Raw genomic sequence first — 20,666 nt, forward strand, 5'->3', positions numbered from 1 at the left:
CTCGATCGTTCTAACTTTTCCATGAGGTTGCAGCGCAGAGACATCTTTCCCCGCAGTTCGACGACGGGTAGACTTAAGCATTTCACTCTGGTCTATCCCAGATGTGGTGAATGCCCTGCCCTTGATAGTTCATATGTACCTCAGTACATTGGAATAATTACTTAGTCGTCATCTCGGTGAACCAGTGTAATGTAATGTTTGATCTCCATCCGATAGCGGTCTTGTGCACGTTTCCATAGGACCGCTCCTCGGTTCTCCATCTTCTTCCCATTGGATTGGTCCGCGGCCGATGCACCGATGAAGCAAGTATAGCGGTAGAGCCCTCTGGCAACTTGAAGGTCCATGACAGCCACAGTGTGGCCTCGACCGCAAAAGTCTTGAACTGGACCTGTACAGGTTGACAGTCGAGTAATGAGGCACGCGACGCATGCAATGCCAGGGATGCAGGGGCTAACCTCCTTCAAGTAAGCCATAGAAACTGGATACTGATTCGCACCACAAAGGAACGATGGCCTGAGGTACGCCTCCACAAAATAGGCATTTCAAAACTAGACCAGTTTTCAGATATAAATAAATATAGCGCCTCCAGAGCCTGTCTTATACCTTGAGCCCACTTTTCTTTCGACGAATTTGCACGACAAGGTACATAGCGGATTAATGCTCGATGAAGGTTCAGTAAGGGAGACATAGACATTGCACCCGTCACAAGAACAGTAAACACTGTGGAATGGCATCAAACGCGGTTGATGGGGTGATTTGATACCCAAAGGAAGAGAGATCATAATTCAACGCCAGGTATAGCTTGTGCCAAGCTCGTGTGGGTAAGGTGGGCAAAATGTAGTTTATTATATCATTATGAGACATCGTGACTTCCGCGTCACGGTCAATCACGTGACTTCCGCGTCACGATCAATCACGCTCACTACTCGTCAACGCAGTTCCACTCTGTAACCAGTTGGGTTTTCAAGTTGGCCCCGTCTTCCACAGTTGCGTCGAGTGGGGCCACCGCTCCTGATTCGGCCTTCGGGCCGGGTCCTCTCTTCTGGCTTCGTCTGCAAAGCACGGGAGCGGCTTTCGGCCTCACCCAGCGGGTACCTCATGCCTTTCCCGCGGCCACCTTACACGCACGAGCTACCTGATCATCATCCCACCCAACGGCAACCCCTTCATTCGACCACTTCTCGCTCTATTGCGTCCACCTTCTATTCGGCCCCTCGTTGAACCTTGCTGCGCTTTAAATTGTCGGACCGCTCACGGTCATCTTCAGCATGCCCCTCGGGCTGCCTTCACATCTGGTCGAGAAATGTCAAACGTCAGTCTTCCTTCTGCTTATTCTTAACGAAATCTGATGTTTGGTTAGGGCCGAAATATCAGACTCAACGAAGATGACGTCTGGGGTTTGTCCCCGAGCGTCAGCAGCCGCCCAATATTCTTCAAGTTTAGCGCTCTTCGGCGAGTTCCGCGGCTTCTTCAGCTGATTGAATGAGCAGTCAGAGCACCCTCTTTAGGCAGAAGCATATATCTGCGCAATACTCAAGTTGGGCACCTGTAGTTGTGCACATTTGACAACTGCACTGAGTGCACTGAGTCAACCTGGTGTCAAATCCACTAGCTCCACTGAGGCCTGAGTCCAGTTAGTGCATTTGTCTTCTGTTCCCCTATAAGACTGATCAAACTTTGATATAACATCAGTATTAACAATTATTACACTTAATAAATGAATGTTAAGTTCCTTTTCTTCAGGCCGAAGACCCGTTATATAATTTGGAAGACTATATATATAGAAAATAATTAATAATCCCAATTTGGACAGAAATGATGTAGCTGGTTACAATCATCAAAACTTGTGATGGCAATCAAAAATGTTTCCACATTGATGACATTATATAGATGCCATCAGTTCCATCATCAATTACCATAATAGTAGTCTTAAATAAATAGAATAAGCCTTTAAAGGAATGTGACATATGTGACAAAAAGCCCTGCTCAGTGTATTTGACAACTGTTATGCTAGCTGCAGCTAGTTGCATTTGTAAAAATATAACGCCTATGGCTCAGTTGGGTGGCTCCGTCGCCAATGCACCATGCGACATTCATCATCTGTGGATCGGTCGGGGGGTGTTCGGTCTCAGCTGATGGCCTTCATCTACGACGAAATCTACTCACAGAGTGGCCCTTGCTCGAGCGGTCTATGCGAAGACCAAGGATGTTCTTTTGGATGATTCATTAAGCGCCGTCGTATGTCCACTTCAATCTTGTCAACATCTTGGCTCAGCATTCTTTAGGACAGTCACACCTCTCGCTTTCTGTCCTATAAATGTCTCCGTGTGCTAGCAAACATTACCTGGTCCGCATGCTCGATGGCCATATTGATACTCAAGGCCTCGTTGAAGACCTCCGGGACCGAAGGCGTTTTGGACGACATCACGCAAGATGCCTCAGTGGAAGTCAAAAAGGAGTCGGCGTCAGTTGCTGCCTGCTGAGAAATCCGCAGCTTAAGCGGATGCTGATGCTGTTGTCAGCGATGACGATGGTGCCAAAGACGGCGAAGCCAAAGACGGCGAAGTCAAAAAACCACGAAAGCTTGTGAAAGATGAGGTTCGGGAGGTTGTACCGCTTGTAGATTCGCCATTTTACCCCCACCTTTATTCTTAACTTTACAACAGACGGATCCTTCTAGTGGACGAATCCTTATCAATGGTGAGTGACTGAATGTCCTCTACACCACAACAACATGCCTACATGATTACTAGGGATCGATATTACGAGGATTGGAGTGGAAGACTTGAGGTCGCATTGGGTACGGTGCAAGCTGGAACGCAAGAACAACTCGTAGTTTTTTGACGGACATTTATTCCTCAAGACACTACTATGTTCTGGAACCCTTCGAGAGAATCCTAATCCTTTGAGTATGGCCTTCGTTTTCTCTTCTCTGCAATACTAGCTGGCTGACTAGATGAACTTGATGATGCGACTTGCTTTATCGGGTTCAAATGATAAGGCGTTTGACCTTCAATGTTTTGCAGTGAGCCCCAAATTCCAATTTGGCCCCGACGTAGTTCCCGACTCACGTCCAAAACCCCCTCCACATCCTCCTCCACATCCTCTCCAGTTCTAGCTGTCATAGCTCCTAGAGTTCCGAAGCAAGTTTCTTGTCAACTACCTAAACATGGAACCTTGGCATTCCGGGCATTGTGTCGCGCCTTACGAAAACAAGGCTGGACTATGGTGAAGATCGGAGATACACTTGGTGTTGGTCATGGCTGTGTGTCGCATGCAATTCACAATATCTCTCACTATGCAGTGCGTCGGGGACATGGGAAGAAGTGCTACCCAGTTATATTAGCCGAAACTGAGACGGATACACAAGTACTGGATTTGCGCTTACTGGAGGAGCTTATAAAGGTCTAGCTTGATTCATAGAGTAGTCCAAGTATTATCCACTACCATACATCTTTTTCGCATACTTCTCCGATATTAACATCTGCCTCTTGTCAATATCTTCCCAATCTGAAGTCAACTCGTCGAGTTCATATTTCACATTATGAGACTAGAACCAGTAGAAGCCAGTTAAAATGTATAAAAAGCACTAAAATAAGACGCACAAATAGGCACTCATAGGGTATTTCCATCTCTTCCGACAGGTGAAGGCGGAGGCGATAGATACACTCCAGCATTGAGTGCTCCTCGTGCTGTTGGTGTTGAAGTTTTTTCTTGAGGTGCTGCACTTGTTTACGAGTACTTATGTAATCGTCTATCAATATCTGTCGTCCGCGTTTCAGAACCTCGATCTTGAGACTAGAGTACACCTATTTTTGTAATGAAATTTGTTGACCTAACCCTAACCCTCGTCATGAAATTTGTTATCTGAAATTGAATGCTATTTTGACTTGGTCGTTTGCTACATGCGTTGTGACTTCGCATTGTGACCTAGGCAATCAATCGATGCGGTCACTCTTCTCTAATTGCTGCTGCATGCCCTGCTTCAAGCGTGAAGCGCTGCTATTGCGGCTTGGCGGCAGAAGAGTCAGTTACGTCCAGAGCCATTGGTAGTGCTGCATGGCGTCAGAAGAGCCAGGTAACGCGTTACGACTATACTCGGGTGCTCCAACTCTCAGGTTCTCTTTCACTTCAATGTCTTTGTCGGTTGGCTCTGGTACACAGGTCTGTCGTATATTGTAGTGTCCAATTACTCTTTGCTCTTCTGCTGACTCAAAGTCAGGCCTTCCATTTCCATCCTCGTTGTTTGCTGCTCGTCGTCCGATTCACTGTCCACACACTTCTCCTTCCCTTTCCCCGAGAATCGACTTGCTATCGGGTTGGCGCTTTTCTTTAATTTTTTCCATCGCTTATCTTCAGTAGCTGCATCCAACATCGCGTTGACCTTGCGTTTGAGCTCCAGGCGCTTAGCAGTAGCGATTCGCTGTTATGGTCTGATACTGCAACGCGCCACGACACGAACGACTTACCTTGGAAAAAGTGTCATCCAGATGCACTAAACTCCTCAACACTACCTTGCATTTGTAGCGCGGGCCTAAGTCGGGCGAAAACGTGCGAAAAGTGTGTAGGGTGAACCCAACCTCCACTATGTCATGCATTTTAAATGCAGATGGGTTTCTAAGAACCAATCTCGGATGCAGGTGAGTTATAGTCAAATATAATGACTGATACTCACTCTGCATTGTTCCTTTGAAGGTACGCGACGATGTTATCGGCACAAATCGCAAGTTTATCGGTTTCTCGTTCGGCGAGCATTCCCCGAGGGTCCACATGATGCTCTGGTCGAGCGCGACTATCTTCTGGAATCGTTTTCATCGAACGGGTATAGTACCGAGTTTCCGCAGTGAGCAAAAAGCCGTGTTCGTCCGAGGTCGACGGTCCACTGAAGGCTACGATAGGTGCGTCGTCAACTTTGTCGTGGAACATTTCATCAATATTATGAGCCAGCTCTATCGCCTTTGCGAACGCTTCAGTGTCGAAACCAGCTATAGTAACCTTCTGCGACAAAGTACCGCTTGCTGCGTGTTTCGCACTGTAACTTTCGTTCGGCTTGGTAACATGGATGAATAAACGACTTACTTATCCCAACTGACGGGAGGTAGCGATTTGTCCATCAGAATCCCGACAACGGTGAAAATGGCCTCTTGAGCCGGACCGTTCTGTTGTCTAACCATAGCCTTGTACAAAGCTCCCTCCGACACGTTCCTTATGAAGATTTTCTTAATCTTGCAGTCATTGTAAGTCGGCAGCATGTCAAAAGTTCTGTGGACTCACATCACTTTGCAATGCAGGAATACCTATCTGGGCGTCTTTGGGGAAGTCGTCCATAATCTTTTGCCATTTGATAATAGCCTCCGCTGAGGATAGTATTTAACGCGCATCGTGCTCCTGAATCCTACTTACTCATTTCAGCGGTAGTGGGGATTGCAGCCATGTCGGTTCTCGAAGTAAAGAGCGGCTAAGTCGTAGCTCCGGATTTAAGGATTTAAGGAGCGCCCCTACCTCTCATAAAACCTGACGACGACCTATGCGTTCCTGGCTACTAACAAACGAACAAACCCAGTCTTTGGATCCTCTCAGCGATCGGTTTCGTCTTAACGATCGGTTGCGTCTTAGTTACTCGTAAACGGTGGGTTATATTGCGTTATATTGCGCATCTTTCTGCCTTTTCCTGGTATCAACTAACTCTATGCCTCCCGAAGATATCCTCACCTCTTTTTTCATTGGATCCAGCGCCGGCTCGCGGTCTTCCTCTGATACCCAACCAACCAATGTCGCTGAAGAAGAAATAGAGTAAGTGTGCCTCCTTGTCGTCCACACTAAACACTCATCTGTTCCTTCAGCAAAACTACTTCAGTGCGGACGAGCTCAGACTTATCGGACCCACCCGCAACACCGCCTTCCAAAGTTAAACCGTGCGTGGATTCACAACTTTCTTTTGTGGCGCGCCTATCTTTACTAGCGTCCCCGCTCCTGTTGGTCGTAGCACACGTTCGACGACAGCGAGAAACGCGAAGAAAGATAGGTCCAATTACCTTTGTGTTTCAATTCCTTTGTTGAACCTGGCATTCAGTGCACGCGGTAAACATGTCGAAAGTCTTTCTCCTACCCCGGCAAGTAAATCAGCAAGGACCGGCACTAGTGCAGCCTCTACCAGCAACTCTAAGACGGAGAAAGCCGATCCGTTGAAGTCCTTGTAAGCCCCTAATAGTCCGGCAAACTCCATCTCAGCGTCTACATCAGCTTTCATGTCGAAGCTCCGAGCAAGGTTCTGGAAACCTCTGCTGTGTCCAGGTACGGTTCCAGAAGTCGTTCGAATTGTGCGCTTTGACATTTACCTCAAGCTCATCCACTCTTTCGATACCCAAATTCTCTTCACCTATTTTCCTCACAGGGGAACAACGTCCTGATACCCAAACACATCTGATTGTTCGCCCTTCGGTTGTTCCTTCCTTGTTGGTCTTACATCCCCTCGTCTTCGTGTTTTCTCACCTGCTGTAGCGAGGAAAGTTTCCAAGAGGGCCAACATGCCCAGTCCTCTGCTTATAATTCTGTTGCTCCCAGTGAAAAATCATCGTCTGTTGCTCTTACAATCCGTTCGCATTGAACTAATGATTTCACAGTTTGCCTTCTGTTGACGATAGACTATCACGCCGATCGACCGATTACGAATCTCGTGACCTGGTTCCTCGTCCTTTCGACTTTCAATCTATGGAGAATATTTTCCCTGGCATTACGTGGAGTGCGCTATGGTTCGTGTTAGCCTCTGATTGACTATTTCAAGTGAGTATCTTGCTCGTAATGTTAGCTACTCTCGTCCTGAGGCTGTCAAGGGCGATAGTTCCCCCGTTAGGTCAAGTCTTTTCCTGGTGGCCATAGAAAAACTGACAAGCAAAAGATCGGGGCCGAGGCATCCTGCTCAGCGACTTCTATCCTCTGGCGGGTTGGACGCGTCGACAGCACCCTCGACCTCCTCCCATGGATCAGTCCATTCTGAGTTGATTCCGGTCCATGAAGGCGCTATAGTGACACCGCTAGATAAGGGCAAACGAAAGCGGTATGTGAATGGTGGTCGAGCGATGATCGATAACCCAACTCTACGTCAGTGATCCTTCGGAAGAGCTTTCCGACAACGACATTTCTTCGAACGCTCCACCGCCTTCCAAACTTGTCGACAACAGATCTTCCCATCCGCCACCTTCAAAGTACATCGACAATATTTCATTTTCCGTCCTTCCTTTACCGTCAGTTGCGTTCTCTTATTACCGATCATTTGCGCACTGATTTTGCCAGTGAATTACCCCCATCTTGTGGAGTTATCAATGTGTTCCTCGATGTTCTTCCGGAAGCGCAGCGACCTATTTTTCAGGCATTGCCTCCATTAAAGTCAGCTTATTCATCTATTGCTCTTAAATATTCTCTCATTCGGCTCTTTCCCTCAGTGCTGGAGGGTGGAGTTCTTGGAGTCAGGAGGCCGTGTGCAACTACACTTATGCCAGACTTCGTGATGAAGTTACACCAGACAATACTAATTGCCAGTACGTGGCTCGCTTTTATTTATTGAACAGATGTTGACTTCGAGCACAGTTTATTAATTAGCTCGTTGGAAGCTCGAACATACCGATCCTTCATCAACGGCTCTCGGGCCTCACCTCGTCAAGTTATTGCCGTCCGCCCGGCGACCGGACTCAAACCACGGTAATCGAGATTTATGGCTAATCCATATCTATCTCATGCTTGTCTAGGTATACAATATGTGTCGCCGAGTTTGACGCCGTGGCGACAATGACAACGGTGTTGAGGCTATCGACCTCTTTCTTATCGGTTGGTCAAGCGGCTGGAGGAGGGACGAGGGAGAAAGGCATCTCCGGTATGATTGTTCGTGGGGAAGCCGAACGACTTGCGTCGTTCACCTGCATGGTCATGCAGAAGTCCGCTCTATCTGTTCAGATCCGTGCAGGCGTTGTCACCTTTTCCACCAATCGCAAGATTAAGGAAGGTATGCCTCTCATATTTCAGAGTGTGATCTCCTTGCTAACTAAATTCAGCAAATCCAGAAAACTTGCAGACTTCTAACCCTTGCTTTCCTACCCCTACTGCTCGTGCCGCGCCTCCAGTCGGGTTAGTTGGTCGTGACCAACTCGACTTCAATGACACCAGTCTGTTCTCTATACTTGTTTTCGATGTGTGACTCATCTCTCTCAGTACCTATATACGACGGTAGGAGCACCAAATGGACGTACGAAGAATGTATGGCTCGCTTGGAAAAACTCCCCCGCTTCCCGCAATTGGAAATCCCTCACGATTCCATGGTTCTGGTTGGGTACAACGCAGTCTCTTATATCAAGAAGGATGGCGGGGACGGACTGAGCTTGAATATACGTTGGGTCATCGTCTTGGGGGATCACGTTCCGCGCAAACTTTCAATATACGACTAATTAGTTTGTCGGCATGTTTTTGTTCAAATAGCCAAGAAATTTGTTTTTTTACGCCGCTGTTAATCATTCGTACGGGTGAACGTTGACAAATGCCCGCCAGTAGAAAATTGGTTTGTATCGCTCAGGCTGTGGCTAGCGACGGCTTCATTCAGTCGGACAAATCGATATTACTAATAGACACTCCTTATGCTTTTCTACCATGAACCGCCGTCTACGCTGTCCGGCGGAGTTAGTCTTGTTGCTGTGGGCTTTTGTATGGGTCCTTGCACCTGTATACTCGTTGTCGTCACTCCGTAATCCAACGGCAACGCAACACAATCCACTCAGATATCCCAACCCGTTGATTCCTTTGCCTTCGGCACAACACTTGTCTTACAAAGTGAGCATCAACCTACTCGCATCTGCTCATTTTGCCGCCGCAACTACATATGTTGCCACCTACCATCCAAACAACACACGAGACACGGCTCTTCGGATGTCTGTCTATTTTCAAGGCCACATTCTCGATGATTGTAGGCCGGCCTCAGGGCCTTCCCGATTCGATTTCGGGACGCGTGGACTGACATGTACTCCATGTCAGACTGTGTACACTGCTCCGCTCTCTTTCTCATTCGAAGGAGTGTCTGTGAGGCAACGAGCTTTGTTATTATGCGATGGGACGGCTACAAATCATCCCGTTGATTCTGTGAACTACTGTTCGTACTTAGCTCAGGCTGGAGACGGTTTTCCTATTTTTTGAAGTACTTATCATCTATGCAACTGCGTGCATATCCTGTTGTATCTTCCACGCATAACGCTCGCAGGTCTAAATGGCTTATGATGCGTGGCATGTATCGGACATGGGATTGGGCTGTTGTGAGGCCTTTGGCTCTGCATTTCTTGGACCACCCTTGCATGCTCTCTTTTTTTTGGAAGTTATGTTCAATATATGTAGGTTAGGTGCTATGTATGAAACTTCTTATACCGACTTAGCTACTCTGCCTTGTAACATTGCAAGTGTTCCTTCTGATGACAAAGGAGGTGGAAGAAACAGTCTGTTGTTTGACTCCAAGCAAATTTCAGCATGGGTCATTTGGAGTCCTGATATTCCACCTGACGGTTCACTCCAATATTCTGGGCACATACGATTATGTGATGTTCAGGAAAATCAAGCTAATATTATTACTACTATGCCTTTAAATCTCTTAGTGCCGCGTCTAACAATGAAAGAATTGATTCCTATTGCTCAGGCGCATTGTGTTGTAATACCTTCCCGGTCTGGCGTCAAGTCTGTACGTGAACTATTATCAACTCATCTATGTGATGATTCTTGTGTCGATTATTGTACATTGTTTGTTGTGTATTCGTCTACTTCTGCTGTAGCACACAGATTATCTAAAAAACGAGACTACAACCGAGCTTACCGTGAAAATCGAAAAGCTGATAGAAAAACTTCCCACAAACTACCTGGTGAAGTTGCGGTGTATAAGCAGAGTTCAGCCTTAAGAATCAGTAAACGCACTAGTCGTCCAGCAAAACCAAGTCATTTTGCATCATTTCCTCCACAGCCAGCCAGTCTCAAACTACGTCACCAGATTATAACTGATTTCTGTAATGATATAAGTCCTCATGTGGTAGAGGAGGCGGGTTGTGCAGTATGTGGTGCATTAACTCCTTGTCATCAGATGACACGGAAGAGTGACTTGGAGGTAGACTGGCAGATTCTGCATTCGCCAAAAGGTGGAACTAGACAAGAACGATTTTCAAATGATGATCCCTTGGTAGAATGTGAAGGTCCGGTTCTGGCTCCCAACTGTGACTTTGTATGTACTGTATGTGAATCTAAGCTTCTTAAAAAGGAGGTCCCACTTCATTCTTTAGCAAATTTCAACTGGTTGGGTGAAGTGCCTGCAGCTCTGCAAAACCTGACCTATGCAGAACAGCTATTGATTGCTCGAGTTAGACATAACAGATGTGTGGTTAGGGTTGCTGCATCCAATCATGGGAAATTGGTTGCTAATGCAGTCATGTTTGCCACACCCGTTGTAGAAATATATAATGTACTACCCCCATCAACGGACCAATTGAGTGAAGTTCTGGCTTTCATATTTCTCGGTAGTTCAGCCCCAACAGATGATGATTTTAAACGTACACCGTTGCTCGTTCGGGCGGCAGGTAGTTCATGATGCCTTGACTTGGCTTCAACTTAATCATCAGGATTATGCAGATGTAGTAATTTCTGAATCTAATCTAAATTCTCTGCCTATAATTGGTCCGGTGTGTGGCGTGGAATTTTGTCAAACAGATGGGTCAGAGGAAAATTTAGTACCAGATGCTATGAGTTTGGATGATCCTGGTGAGGATGAAGGTACTTCAAATGGGCCCTGTTCATTTGCTGTGTCCACATTAACAGCAGATGCACTGTCCGTCTCAGACTTAGAGACTCTGAAAGCCAAAGCTGCTGAACATCTAAAGAAAGGTGGAAAAATGGTTGGAATTGGTAGAACCGCAGACCCAGAGTCCCTCTTTCATAATCCTCATCTTTATCCACAAATGTTCCCTTGGTTATTTCCATATGGTCTTGGGTCTATTGCACAACCAACGCATAAGAGACGAATCAGTGAGGATATGCATAAGAAGAAACTGCTTATGTACTATGATAAGAGATTTCAATTGGACCTCTACTTTCCCTTGGTTGCATTCAATGATTCACAGATTAAGCGGGCATCCTCAGGAAGTTTTCTCTTAGTACAAAAAAAGAATGTCAAGGGAATTGCAGAACGTTTAGGTAATGTGAATGTAGATGTGTTAGGCAATCTGGCTACTCGCATGGAACGTGGTGAACATATAATACCTAAAACTTCTGAAGAAAAAGCATGCTTCGCGTTACTGGATGACCTTGAATATGTGGGAGGTAAAGTGCAAGGGTCAATTTCATCTAAGAAATACATGCGCAATGAACTCTGGTCGTTGATTAGTTATAAAGGGGCCCCGTCTTGGTTTGTAACATTTGCACCTGTTGACATAAAACATCCTCTCTGTATATACTTTGCTGGCACTAGTACAGTTTTCCGTCCTGATCTTCGAACTTCTGATGACCGACTTCGATTAATTGCTAATAACCCTGTGGCTGCCGCCCGTTTTTTTCATTATATGACTAGATTATTTATCAAGCATATACTGGGTGTTGAAACAGATCATGCAGGACTCTTAGGTGAAACAGACGCTTATTATGGTACTGTAGAACAGCAGGGAAGATTAACGCTACATATGCATATGCTTATATGGATCCGTGGTGCCTTATCACCACAAGAGATTCGAGATCGCTTACAAGACTCAGATGGTATATTCCAGTCAACTTTGATAGCTTATCTTGAATCTTGTCACCAAGGTGAATTTACTAATGGTTCGTTATCTGAAATCCGCTCAGCGGTTGAAGAATACGAATATGTTCCTGGTTATATTGATCCTATCTTGACACTACCTGAAAAACCTCCACTTTTATGTGCCAAACATGGTGGTAGCTTGCAATCTGCTTCTTTTGTACAATGCAACACAATGCAGTTATGGCTGAAAGAGAAAGAACGGACAGTTGATGATATTATACTTCGATCTAATGTTCATTCTTGTCGTGCTTCAGTCATAGGTTCGGATACTACCAAAATACCAGTTGCTGGTCAAAAATTTAGGAAATCAGTAAAAGGATGTCTTAGAAAAGATGGATCATGTTCTGCTCGATTTCCTCGGGATGTTTTTGAGAGAACTGAGGTTGATCCTCTCGATGGGCATATCAATGTGAAGAAGTTAGAGCCTATGTTGAATACTTTTGCCTCGGATGGTGTGTATCTGCTTAGATGCAATTCTGATTGGACTAGTCTGTTATCTGGTACATCTATAAAGGCAGTAGTTGCATATGTCACAGATTATATTTCAAAAAATGCGTTGAAAATGTACCACGTTTTTAATACTGCACGTTTGGTGTTAAATAGACGATCTGTATCTATGGGCAACTCCGATGTGGCACGAGAAAATAATCGGACCATTATATTACAAATGGTTAATGGACTGACCTCTATGCAGCAGATGGGTGCTCCTTTTGCATCAGCTTATGTTCTGCAGCTTCCTGATCACTCTACTAATATGAAATTTAAAGTTTTTGCTTGGAAGAGCTATGTGACCACTGTTCTCTCAAGCTGGCCTGAAGGACTATCAACTGCTGATGATTCAGACAAATCTGGGGTAGATGCAGATACTTCTGAGAACAAAGCAGTATTAATGAAAACAGGAGGCGATGAAATTGTCGGGGTCACAGGCATTGATGACTATATATATCGTCCCAAGAGATTTGACGTTCCTTCCGTCTAGCCTAACTTACCTTGAAGATTTTCCACGATCCGACTCGGTGTAACACTCTTCGGCAACACGACTGTACCCGCTGGATGCTCCACGAGACGATGACCTGAGCAGGCGTCATTCCAAGCTGGGAGGCGATCTTGGTCACAACAGGCAGGCGCAGCGTGTCTCCGACTTTGCCATCGCCGCCCAAAGGTGAATACGCCTCGAGCAGAAGCGAATGCTTCTTGGAATACTGCAGAAGCATGGTGTAAGAAAGTAAGTTGAAAAGTAAATCAGACAGACATCGAGAAGCGCAGGTTGTGGGACCCAATAGCTGATCTCAACCTATAAATATGTTGAGTCGAGGGAGATGTGAAGGAGCCAAACGGGTTGGATCTTGAGTGGGTTTGCAGTGAGGTTCTGAAGTCTATAGCAAATGAGATGAAGTAAATTAGATGGCTGCGACACAAACCCTGCGGAGATTAAAGCTATAAAAGCATGTCAGAACGGAGATGTATGTCGACAACAACTAACACACTTGCTAACTCCAATGTTTCTAAGCTTCCCCTTCGCTACCAGCTCCTCGAGCTTCTGCCATGTCGGATATGGGTCCTCACCTCAGGCTACCACCCCCTAAACCTCTTAGGGTTAAATACCCCCCCCTGACTTCTAACCTAAGAGGTTCCCCTGCATGGGTTTAACCCGCATCCTATGACTGTTCCCATCACCATGGGTGTCTCCACCCCCTGTCACATCACACCAGCTATTTAGTGCCTGTGGTTCACCCATCCTAAGCAAATAGTATTAAATTCATTTTGGGCTGTATACTCGTGGGAAAAATATATAGAAATTATATAAATGGTCTGACTAGTCTAAGGTAGTATATTATGGTGATTAGGGGACGGGGAAAAGACTTTGATTAGTGTGGGGGTATAGTATGTAGGGGGGTTTAGGGCTCTGGGCTAGAGGGGGGTCTAGATGGCTATAGAGTGACTAGCATAAGTAGATAGAAAGGTATTCTCTGCTCTATCATAGTCTAGGGCTAGGAAAAGAACTACAGGTATATGGGTTGGCTTGCAGGGCTTCTATACATGATATCATCTTATATATTTATCTAAAAGAATCATAGAAGGGGGATGGAGAACAAGTCTGAGTCTATAAAGTAACTAGTCTAGACAGGTGGAAGGATATTCTCTGGTATATAACAGTATCTAGGGCAAGGAGAAGCACTAAAGGTAGATTTATACTATTATATATTTTTTGCAAAAATAAATGCTGATGGCATGTTCAACCTAGGCAACACCCAAGGCTTCATTGGGTATACCAGAACACCTCCTTTGAACCCTCCCATGGTGTACCCAATCATGCCTGATGGGACAGGTGTGGGTGTATCCACCCATTAATGTGGGCACACCCTGGAATGCCCACCCGAAGCGGAGGGCATCACCCATATCTGATGGGATCACCCAGACAGTTTCCAGCCAGCACCCATGGGTGATCCCATCATCAGGCATGTGGTAATGCCCACACCTGCCTGAAAAGGCAAGGCAGCACCCACCACAGGTGGCTACACCCAGCGTGCTTCCCGACTGGGTATGTGGAACACCCACCTACTGTGGGTCCTCCCCCGCCTTCCCTCAGAACCCGCCGGGTACACCCACGTGCCTGTCGATCAGGATAGGCATCCCTATCAGAGCGTATCTAATTCCGCAGACTCACTATATACCAATCCATGCTCATGCTCTCACCCATTGGATATGTTTTGACGTGTCACTCTTCGCCCAGCAGGCTGGCTGGAAGGACAAAACACCAAAGAAGAATCTGCATTTAAATAAATACATTATCATCATTATCAGCTTTCATGTCGAAGCTCCGAGCAAGGTTCTGGAAACCTCTGCTGTGTCCAGGTACGGTTCCAGAAGTCGTTCGAATTGTGCGCTTTGACATTTACCTCAAGCTCATCCACTCTTTCGATACCCAAATTCTCTTCACCTATTTTCCTCACAGGGGAACAACGTCCTGATACCCAAACACATCTGATTGTTCGCCCTTCGGTTGTTCCTTCCTTGTTGGTCTTACATCCCCTCGTCTTCGTGTTTTCTCACCTGCTGTAGCGAGGAAAGTTTCCAAGAGGGCCAACATGCCCAGTCCTCTGCTTATAATTCTGTTGCTCCCAGTGAAAAATCATCGTCTGTTGCTCTTACAATCCGTTCGCATTGAACTAATGATTTCACAGTTTGCCTTCTGTTGACGATAGACTATCACGCCGATCGACCGATTACGAATCTCGTGACCTGGTTCCTCGTCCTTTCGACTTTCAATCTATGGAGAATATTTTCCCTGGCATTACGTGAGTGCGCTATGGTTCGTGTTAGCCTCTGATTGACTATTTCAAGTGAGTATCTTGCTCGTAATGTTAGCTACTCTCGTCCTGAGGCTGTCAAGGGCGATAGTTCCCCCGTTAGGTCAAGTCTTTTCCTGGTGGCCATAGAAAAACTGACAAGCAAAAGATCGGGGCCGAGGCATCCTGCTCAGCGACTTCTATCCTCTGGCGGGTTGGACGCGTCGACAGCACCCTCGACCTCCTCCCATGGATCAGTCCATTCTGAGTTGATTCCGGTCCATGAAGGCGCTATAGTGACACCGCTAGATAAGGGCAAACGAAAGCGGTATGTGAATGGTGGTCGAGCGATGATCGATAACCCAACTCTACGTCAGTGATCCTTCGGAAGAGCTTTCCGACAACGACATTTCTTCGAACGCTCCACCGCCTTCCAAACTTGTCGACAACAGATCTTCCCATCCGCCACCTTCAAAGTACATCGACAATATTTCATTTTCCGTCCTTCCTTTACCGTCAGTTGCGTTCTCTTATTACCGATCATTTGCGCACTGATTTTGCCAGTGAATTACCCCCATCTTGTGGAGTTATCAATGTGTTCCTCGATGTTCTTCCGAAGCGCAGCGACCTATTTTTCAGGCATTGCCTCCATTAAAGTCAGCTTATTCATCTATTGCTCTTAAATATTCTCTCATTCGGCTCTTTCCCTCAGTGCTGGAGGGTGGAGTTCTTGGAGTCAGGAGGCCGTGTGCAACTACACTTATGCCAGACTTCGTGATGAAGTTACACCAGACAATACTAATTGCCAGTACGTGGCTCGCTTTTATTTATTGAACAGATGTTGACTTCGAGCACAGTTTATTAATTAGCTCGTTGGAAGCTCGAACATACCGATCCTTCATCAACGGCTCTCGGGCCTCACCTCGTCAAGTTATTGCCGTCCGCCCGGCGACCGGACTCAAACCACGGTAATCGAGATTTATGGCTAATCCATATCTATCTCATGCTTGTCTAGGTATACAATATGTGTCGCCGAGTTTGACGCCGTGGCGACAATGACAACGGTGTTGAGGCTATCGACCTCTTTCTTATCGGTTGGTCAAGCGGCTGGAGGAGGGACGAGGGAGAAAGGCATCTCCGGTATGATTGTTCGTGGGGAAGCCGAACGACTTGCGTCGTTCACCTGCATGGTCATGCAGAAGTCCGCTCTATCTGTTCAGATCCGTGCAGGCGTTGTCACCTTTTCCACCAATCGCGAGATTAAGGAAGGTATGCCTCTCATATTTCAGAGTGTGATCTCCTTGCTAACTAAATTCAGCAAATCCAGAAAACTTGCAGACTTCTAACCCTTGCTTTCCTACCCCTACTGCTCGTGCCGCGCCTCCAGTCGGGTTAGTTGGTCGTGACCAACTCGACTTCAATGACACCAGTCTGTTCTCTATACTTGTTTTCGATGTGTGACTCATCTCTCTCAGTACCTATATACGACGGTAGGAGCACCAAATGGACGTACGAAGAATGTATGGCTCGCTTGGAAAAACTCCCCCGCTTCCCGCAATTGGAAATCCCTCACGATTCCATGGTTCTGGTTGGGTACAACGCAGTCTCTTATATCAAGAAGGATGGCGGGGACGGACTGAGCTTGAATATACGTTGGGTCATCGTCTTGGGGGATCACGTTCCGCGCAAACTTTCAATATACGACTAATTAGTTTGTCGGCATGTTTTTGTTCAAATAGCCAAGAAATTTGTTTTTTTACGCCGCTGTTAATCATTCGTACGGGTGAACGTTGACAAATGCCCGCCAGTAGAAAATTGGTTTGTATCGCTCAGGCTGTGGCTAGCGACGGCTTCATTCAGTCGGACAAATCGATATTACTAATAGACACTCCTTATGCTTTCTACCACCATGAACCGCCGTCTACGCTGTCCGGCGGAGTTAGTCTTGTTGCTGTGGGCTTTTGTATGGGTCCTTGCACCTGTATACTCGTTGTCGTCACTCCGTAATCCAACGGCAACGCAACACAATCCACTCAGATATCCCAACCCGTTGATTCCTTTGCCTTCGGCACAACACTTGTCTTACAAAGTGAGCATCAACCTACTCGCATCTGCTCATTTTGCCGCCGCAACTACATATGTTGCCACCTACCATCCAAACAACACACGAGACACGGCTCTTCGGATGTCTGTCTATTTTCAAGGCCACATTCTCGATGATTGTAGGCCGGCCTCAGGGCCTTCCCGATTCGATTTCGGGACGCGTGGACTGACATGTACTCCATGTCAGACTGTGTACACTGCTCCGCTCTCTTTCTCATTCGAAGGAGTGTCTGTGAGGCAACGAGCTTTGTTATTATGCGATGGGACGGCTACAAATCATCCCGTTGATTCTGTGAACTACTGTTCGTACTTAGCTCAGGCTGGAGACGGTTTTCCTATTTTTTGAAGTACTTATCATCTATGCAACTGCGTGCATATCCTGTTGTATCTTCCACGTACAACGCTCGCAGGTCTAAATGGCTTATGATGCGTGGCATGTATCGGACATGGGATTGGGCTGTTGTGAGGCCTTTGGCTCTGCATTTCTTGGACCACCCTTGCATGCTCTCTGTTTTTTTGGAAGTTATGTTCAATATATGTAGGTTAGGTGCTATGTATGAAACTTCTTATACCGACTTAGCTACTCTGCCTTGTAACATTGCAAGTGTTCCTTCTGATGACAAAGGAGGTGGAAGAAACAGTCTGTTGTTTGACTCCAAGCAAATTTCAGCATGGGTCATTTGGAGTCCTGATATTCCACCTGACGGTTCACTCCAATATTCTGGGCACATACGATTATGTGATGTTCAGGAAAATCAAGCTAATATTATTACTACTATGCCTTTAAATCTCTTAGTGCCGCGTCTAACAATGAAAGAATTGATTCCTATTGCTCAGGCGCATTGTGTTGTAATACCTTCCCGGTCTGGCGTCAAGTCTGTACGTGAACTATTATCAACTCATCTATGTGATGATTCTTGTGTCGATTATTGTACATTGTTTGTTGTGTATTCGTCTACTTCTGCTGTAGCACACAGATTATCTAAAAAAACGAGACTACAACCGAGCTTACCGTGAAAATCGAAAAGCTGATAGAAAAACTTCCCACAAACTACCTGGTGAAGTTGCGGTGTATAAGCAGAGTTCAGCCTTAAGAATCAGTAAACGCACTAGTCGTCCAGCAAAACCAAGTCATTTTGCATCATTTCCTCCACAGCCAGCCAGTCTCAAACTACGTCACCAGATTATAACTGATTTCTGTAATGATATAAGTCCTCATGTGGTAGAGGAGGCGGGTTGTGCAGTATGTGGTGCATTAACTCCTTGTCATCAGATGACACGGAAGAGTGACTTGGAGGTAGACTGGCAGATTCTGCATTCGCCAAAAGGTGGAACTAGACAAGAACGATTTTCAAATGATGATCCCTTGGTAGAATGTGAAGGTCCGGTTCTGGCTCCCAACTGTGACTTTGTATGTACTGTATGTGAATCTAAGCTTCTTAAAAAGGAGGTCCCACTTCATTCTTTAGCAAATTTCAACTGGTTGGGTGAAGTGCCTGCAGCTCTGCAAAACCTGACCTATGCAGAACAGCTATTGATTGCTCGAGTTAGACATAACAGATGTGTGGTTAGGGTTGCTGCATCCAATCATGGGAAATTGGTTGCTAATGCAGTCATGTTTGCCACACCCGTTGTAGAAATATATAATGTACTACCCCCATCAACGGACCAATTGAGTGAAGTTCTGGCTTTCATATTTCTCGGTAGTTCAGCCCCAACAGATGATGATTTTAAACGTACACCGTTGCTCGTTCGGCGGCAGGTAGTTCATGATGCCTTGACTTGGCTTCAACTTAATCATCAGGATTATGCAGATGTAGTAATTTCTGAATCTAATCTAAATTCTCTGCCTATAATTGGTCCGGTGTGTGGCGTGGAATTTTGTCAAACAGATGGGTCAGAGGAAAATTTAGTACCAGATGCTATGAGTTTGGATGATCCTGGTGAGGATGAAGGTACTTCAAATGGGCCCTGTTCATTTGCTGTGTCCACATTAACAGCAGATGCACTGTCCGTCTCAGACTTAGAGACTCTGAAAGCCAAAGCTGCTGAACATCTAAAGAAAGGTGGAAAAATGGTTGGAATTGGTAGAACCGCAGACCCAGAGTCCCTCTTTCATAATCCTCATCTTTATCCACAAATGTTCCCTTGGTTATTTCCATATGGTCTTGGGTCTATTGCACAACCAACGCATAAGAGACGAATCAGTGAGGATATGCATAAGAAGAAACTGCTTATGTACTATGATAAGAGATTTCAATTGGACCTCTACTTTCCCTTGGTTGCATTCAATGATTCACAGATTAAGCGGGCATCCTCAGGAAGTTTTCTCTTAGTACAAAAAAAGAATGTCAAGGGAATTGCAGAACGTTTAGGTAATGTGAATGTAGATGTGTTAGGCAATCTGGCTACTCGCATGGAACGTGGTGAACATATAATACCTAAAACTTCTGAAGAAAAAGCATGCTTCGCGTTACTGGATGACCTTGAATATGTGGGAGGTAAAGTGCAAGGGTCAATTTCATCTAAGAAATACATGCGCAATGAACTCTGGTCGTTGATTAGTTATAAAGGGGCCCCGTCTTGGTTTGTAACATTTGCACCTGTTGACATAAAACATCCTCTCTGTATATACTTTGCTGGCACTAGTACAGTTTTCCGTCCTGATCTTCGAACTTCTGATGACCGACTTCGATTAATTGCTAATAACCCTGTGGCTGCCGCCCGTTTTTTTCATTATATGACTAGATTATTTATCAAGCATATACTGGGTGTTGAAACAGATCATGCAGGACTCTTAGGTGAAACAGACGCTTATTATGGTACTGTAGAACAGCAGGGAAGATTAACGCTACATATGCATATGCTTATATGGATCCGTGGTGCCTTATCACCACAAGAGATTCGAGATCGCTTACAAGACTCAGATGGTATATTCCAGTCAACTTTGATAGCTTATCTTGAATCTTGTCACCAAGGTGAATTTACTAATGGTTCGTTATCTGAAATCCGCTCAGCGGTTGAAGAATACGAATATGTTCCTGGTTATATTGATCCTATCTTGACACTACCTGAAAAACCTCCACTTTTATGTGCCAAACATGGTGGTAGCTTGCAATCTGCTTCTTTTGTACAATGCAACACAATGCAGTTATGGCTGAAAGAGAAAGAACGGACAGTTGATGATATTATACTTCGATCTAATGTTCATTCTTGTCGTGCTTCAGTCATAGGTTCGGATACTACCAAAATACCAGTTGCTGGTCAAAAATTTAGGAAATCAGTAAAAGGATGTCTTAGAAAAGATGGATCATGTTCTGCTCGATTTCCTCGGGATGTTTTTGAGAGAACTGAGGTTGATCCTCTCGATGGGCATATCAATGTGAAGAAGTTAGAGCCTATGTTGAATACTTTTGCCTCGGATGGTGTGTATCTGCTTAGATGCAATTCTGATTGGACTAGTCTGTTAT

General features: G+C 45.6%; 2 protein-coding genes across 2 annotated transcripts; one reads left to right on the top strand and one right to left on the bottom strand.

Annotated features, from left to right (window-relative positions):
• Positions 1-12,783: 12,783 nt before the first annotated feature.
• Positions 12,784-13,350, bottom strand: MIND_01149600 (Aldo/keto reductase; the record flags this gene model as incomplete). The annotated part of the gene is made up of 5 exons (XM_037368027.1): positions 12,784-13,005; positions 13,056-13,097; positions 13,140-13,179; positions 13,225-13,240; positions 13,329-13,350. 5 exons carry the CDS (start codon positions 13,348-13,350, stop codon positions 12,784-12,786), a joined length of 342 nt encoding a protein of 113 aa, XP_037215859.1.
• Positions 13,351-14,123: 773 nt separating this feature from the next.
• MIND_01149700 (uncharacterized protein) lies at positions 14,124-16,801 on the top strand (the record flags this gene model as incomplete). Its single annotated transcript, XM_037368028.1, has 12 exons — positions 14,124-14,246; positions 14,304-14,659; positions 14,710-14,820; positions 14,867-14,941; positions 14,989-15,102; positions 15,149-15,421; positions 15,471-15,608; positions 15,863-15,901; positions 15,951-16,061; positions 16,109-16,362; positions 16,412-16,522; positions 16,569-16,801. The coding sequence occupies 12 exons, from the start codon at positions 14,124-14,126 to the stop codon at positions 16,799-16,801; spliced, it is 1,938 nt and encodes a 645-aa protein (XP_037215860.1).
• Positions 16,802-20,666: the final 3,865 nt, after the last annotated feature.

This window comes from Mycena indigotica (genome assembly GCF_014461135.1).
Source record: "Mycena indigotica strain 171206Taipei chromosome Unknown Mind.scaff0010, whole genome shotgun sequence".
Lineage (NCBI taxonomy): Eukaryota > Fungi > Basidiomycota > Agaricomycetes > Agaricales > Mycenaceae > Mycena > Mycena indigotica.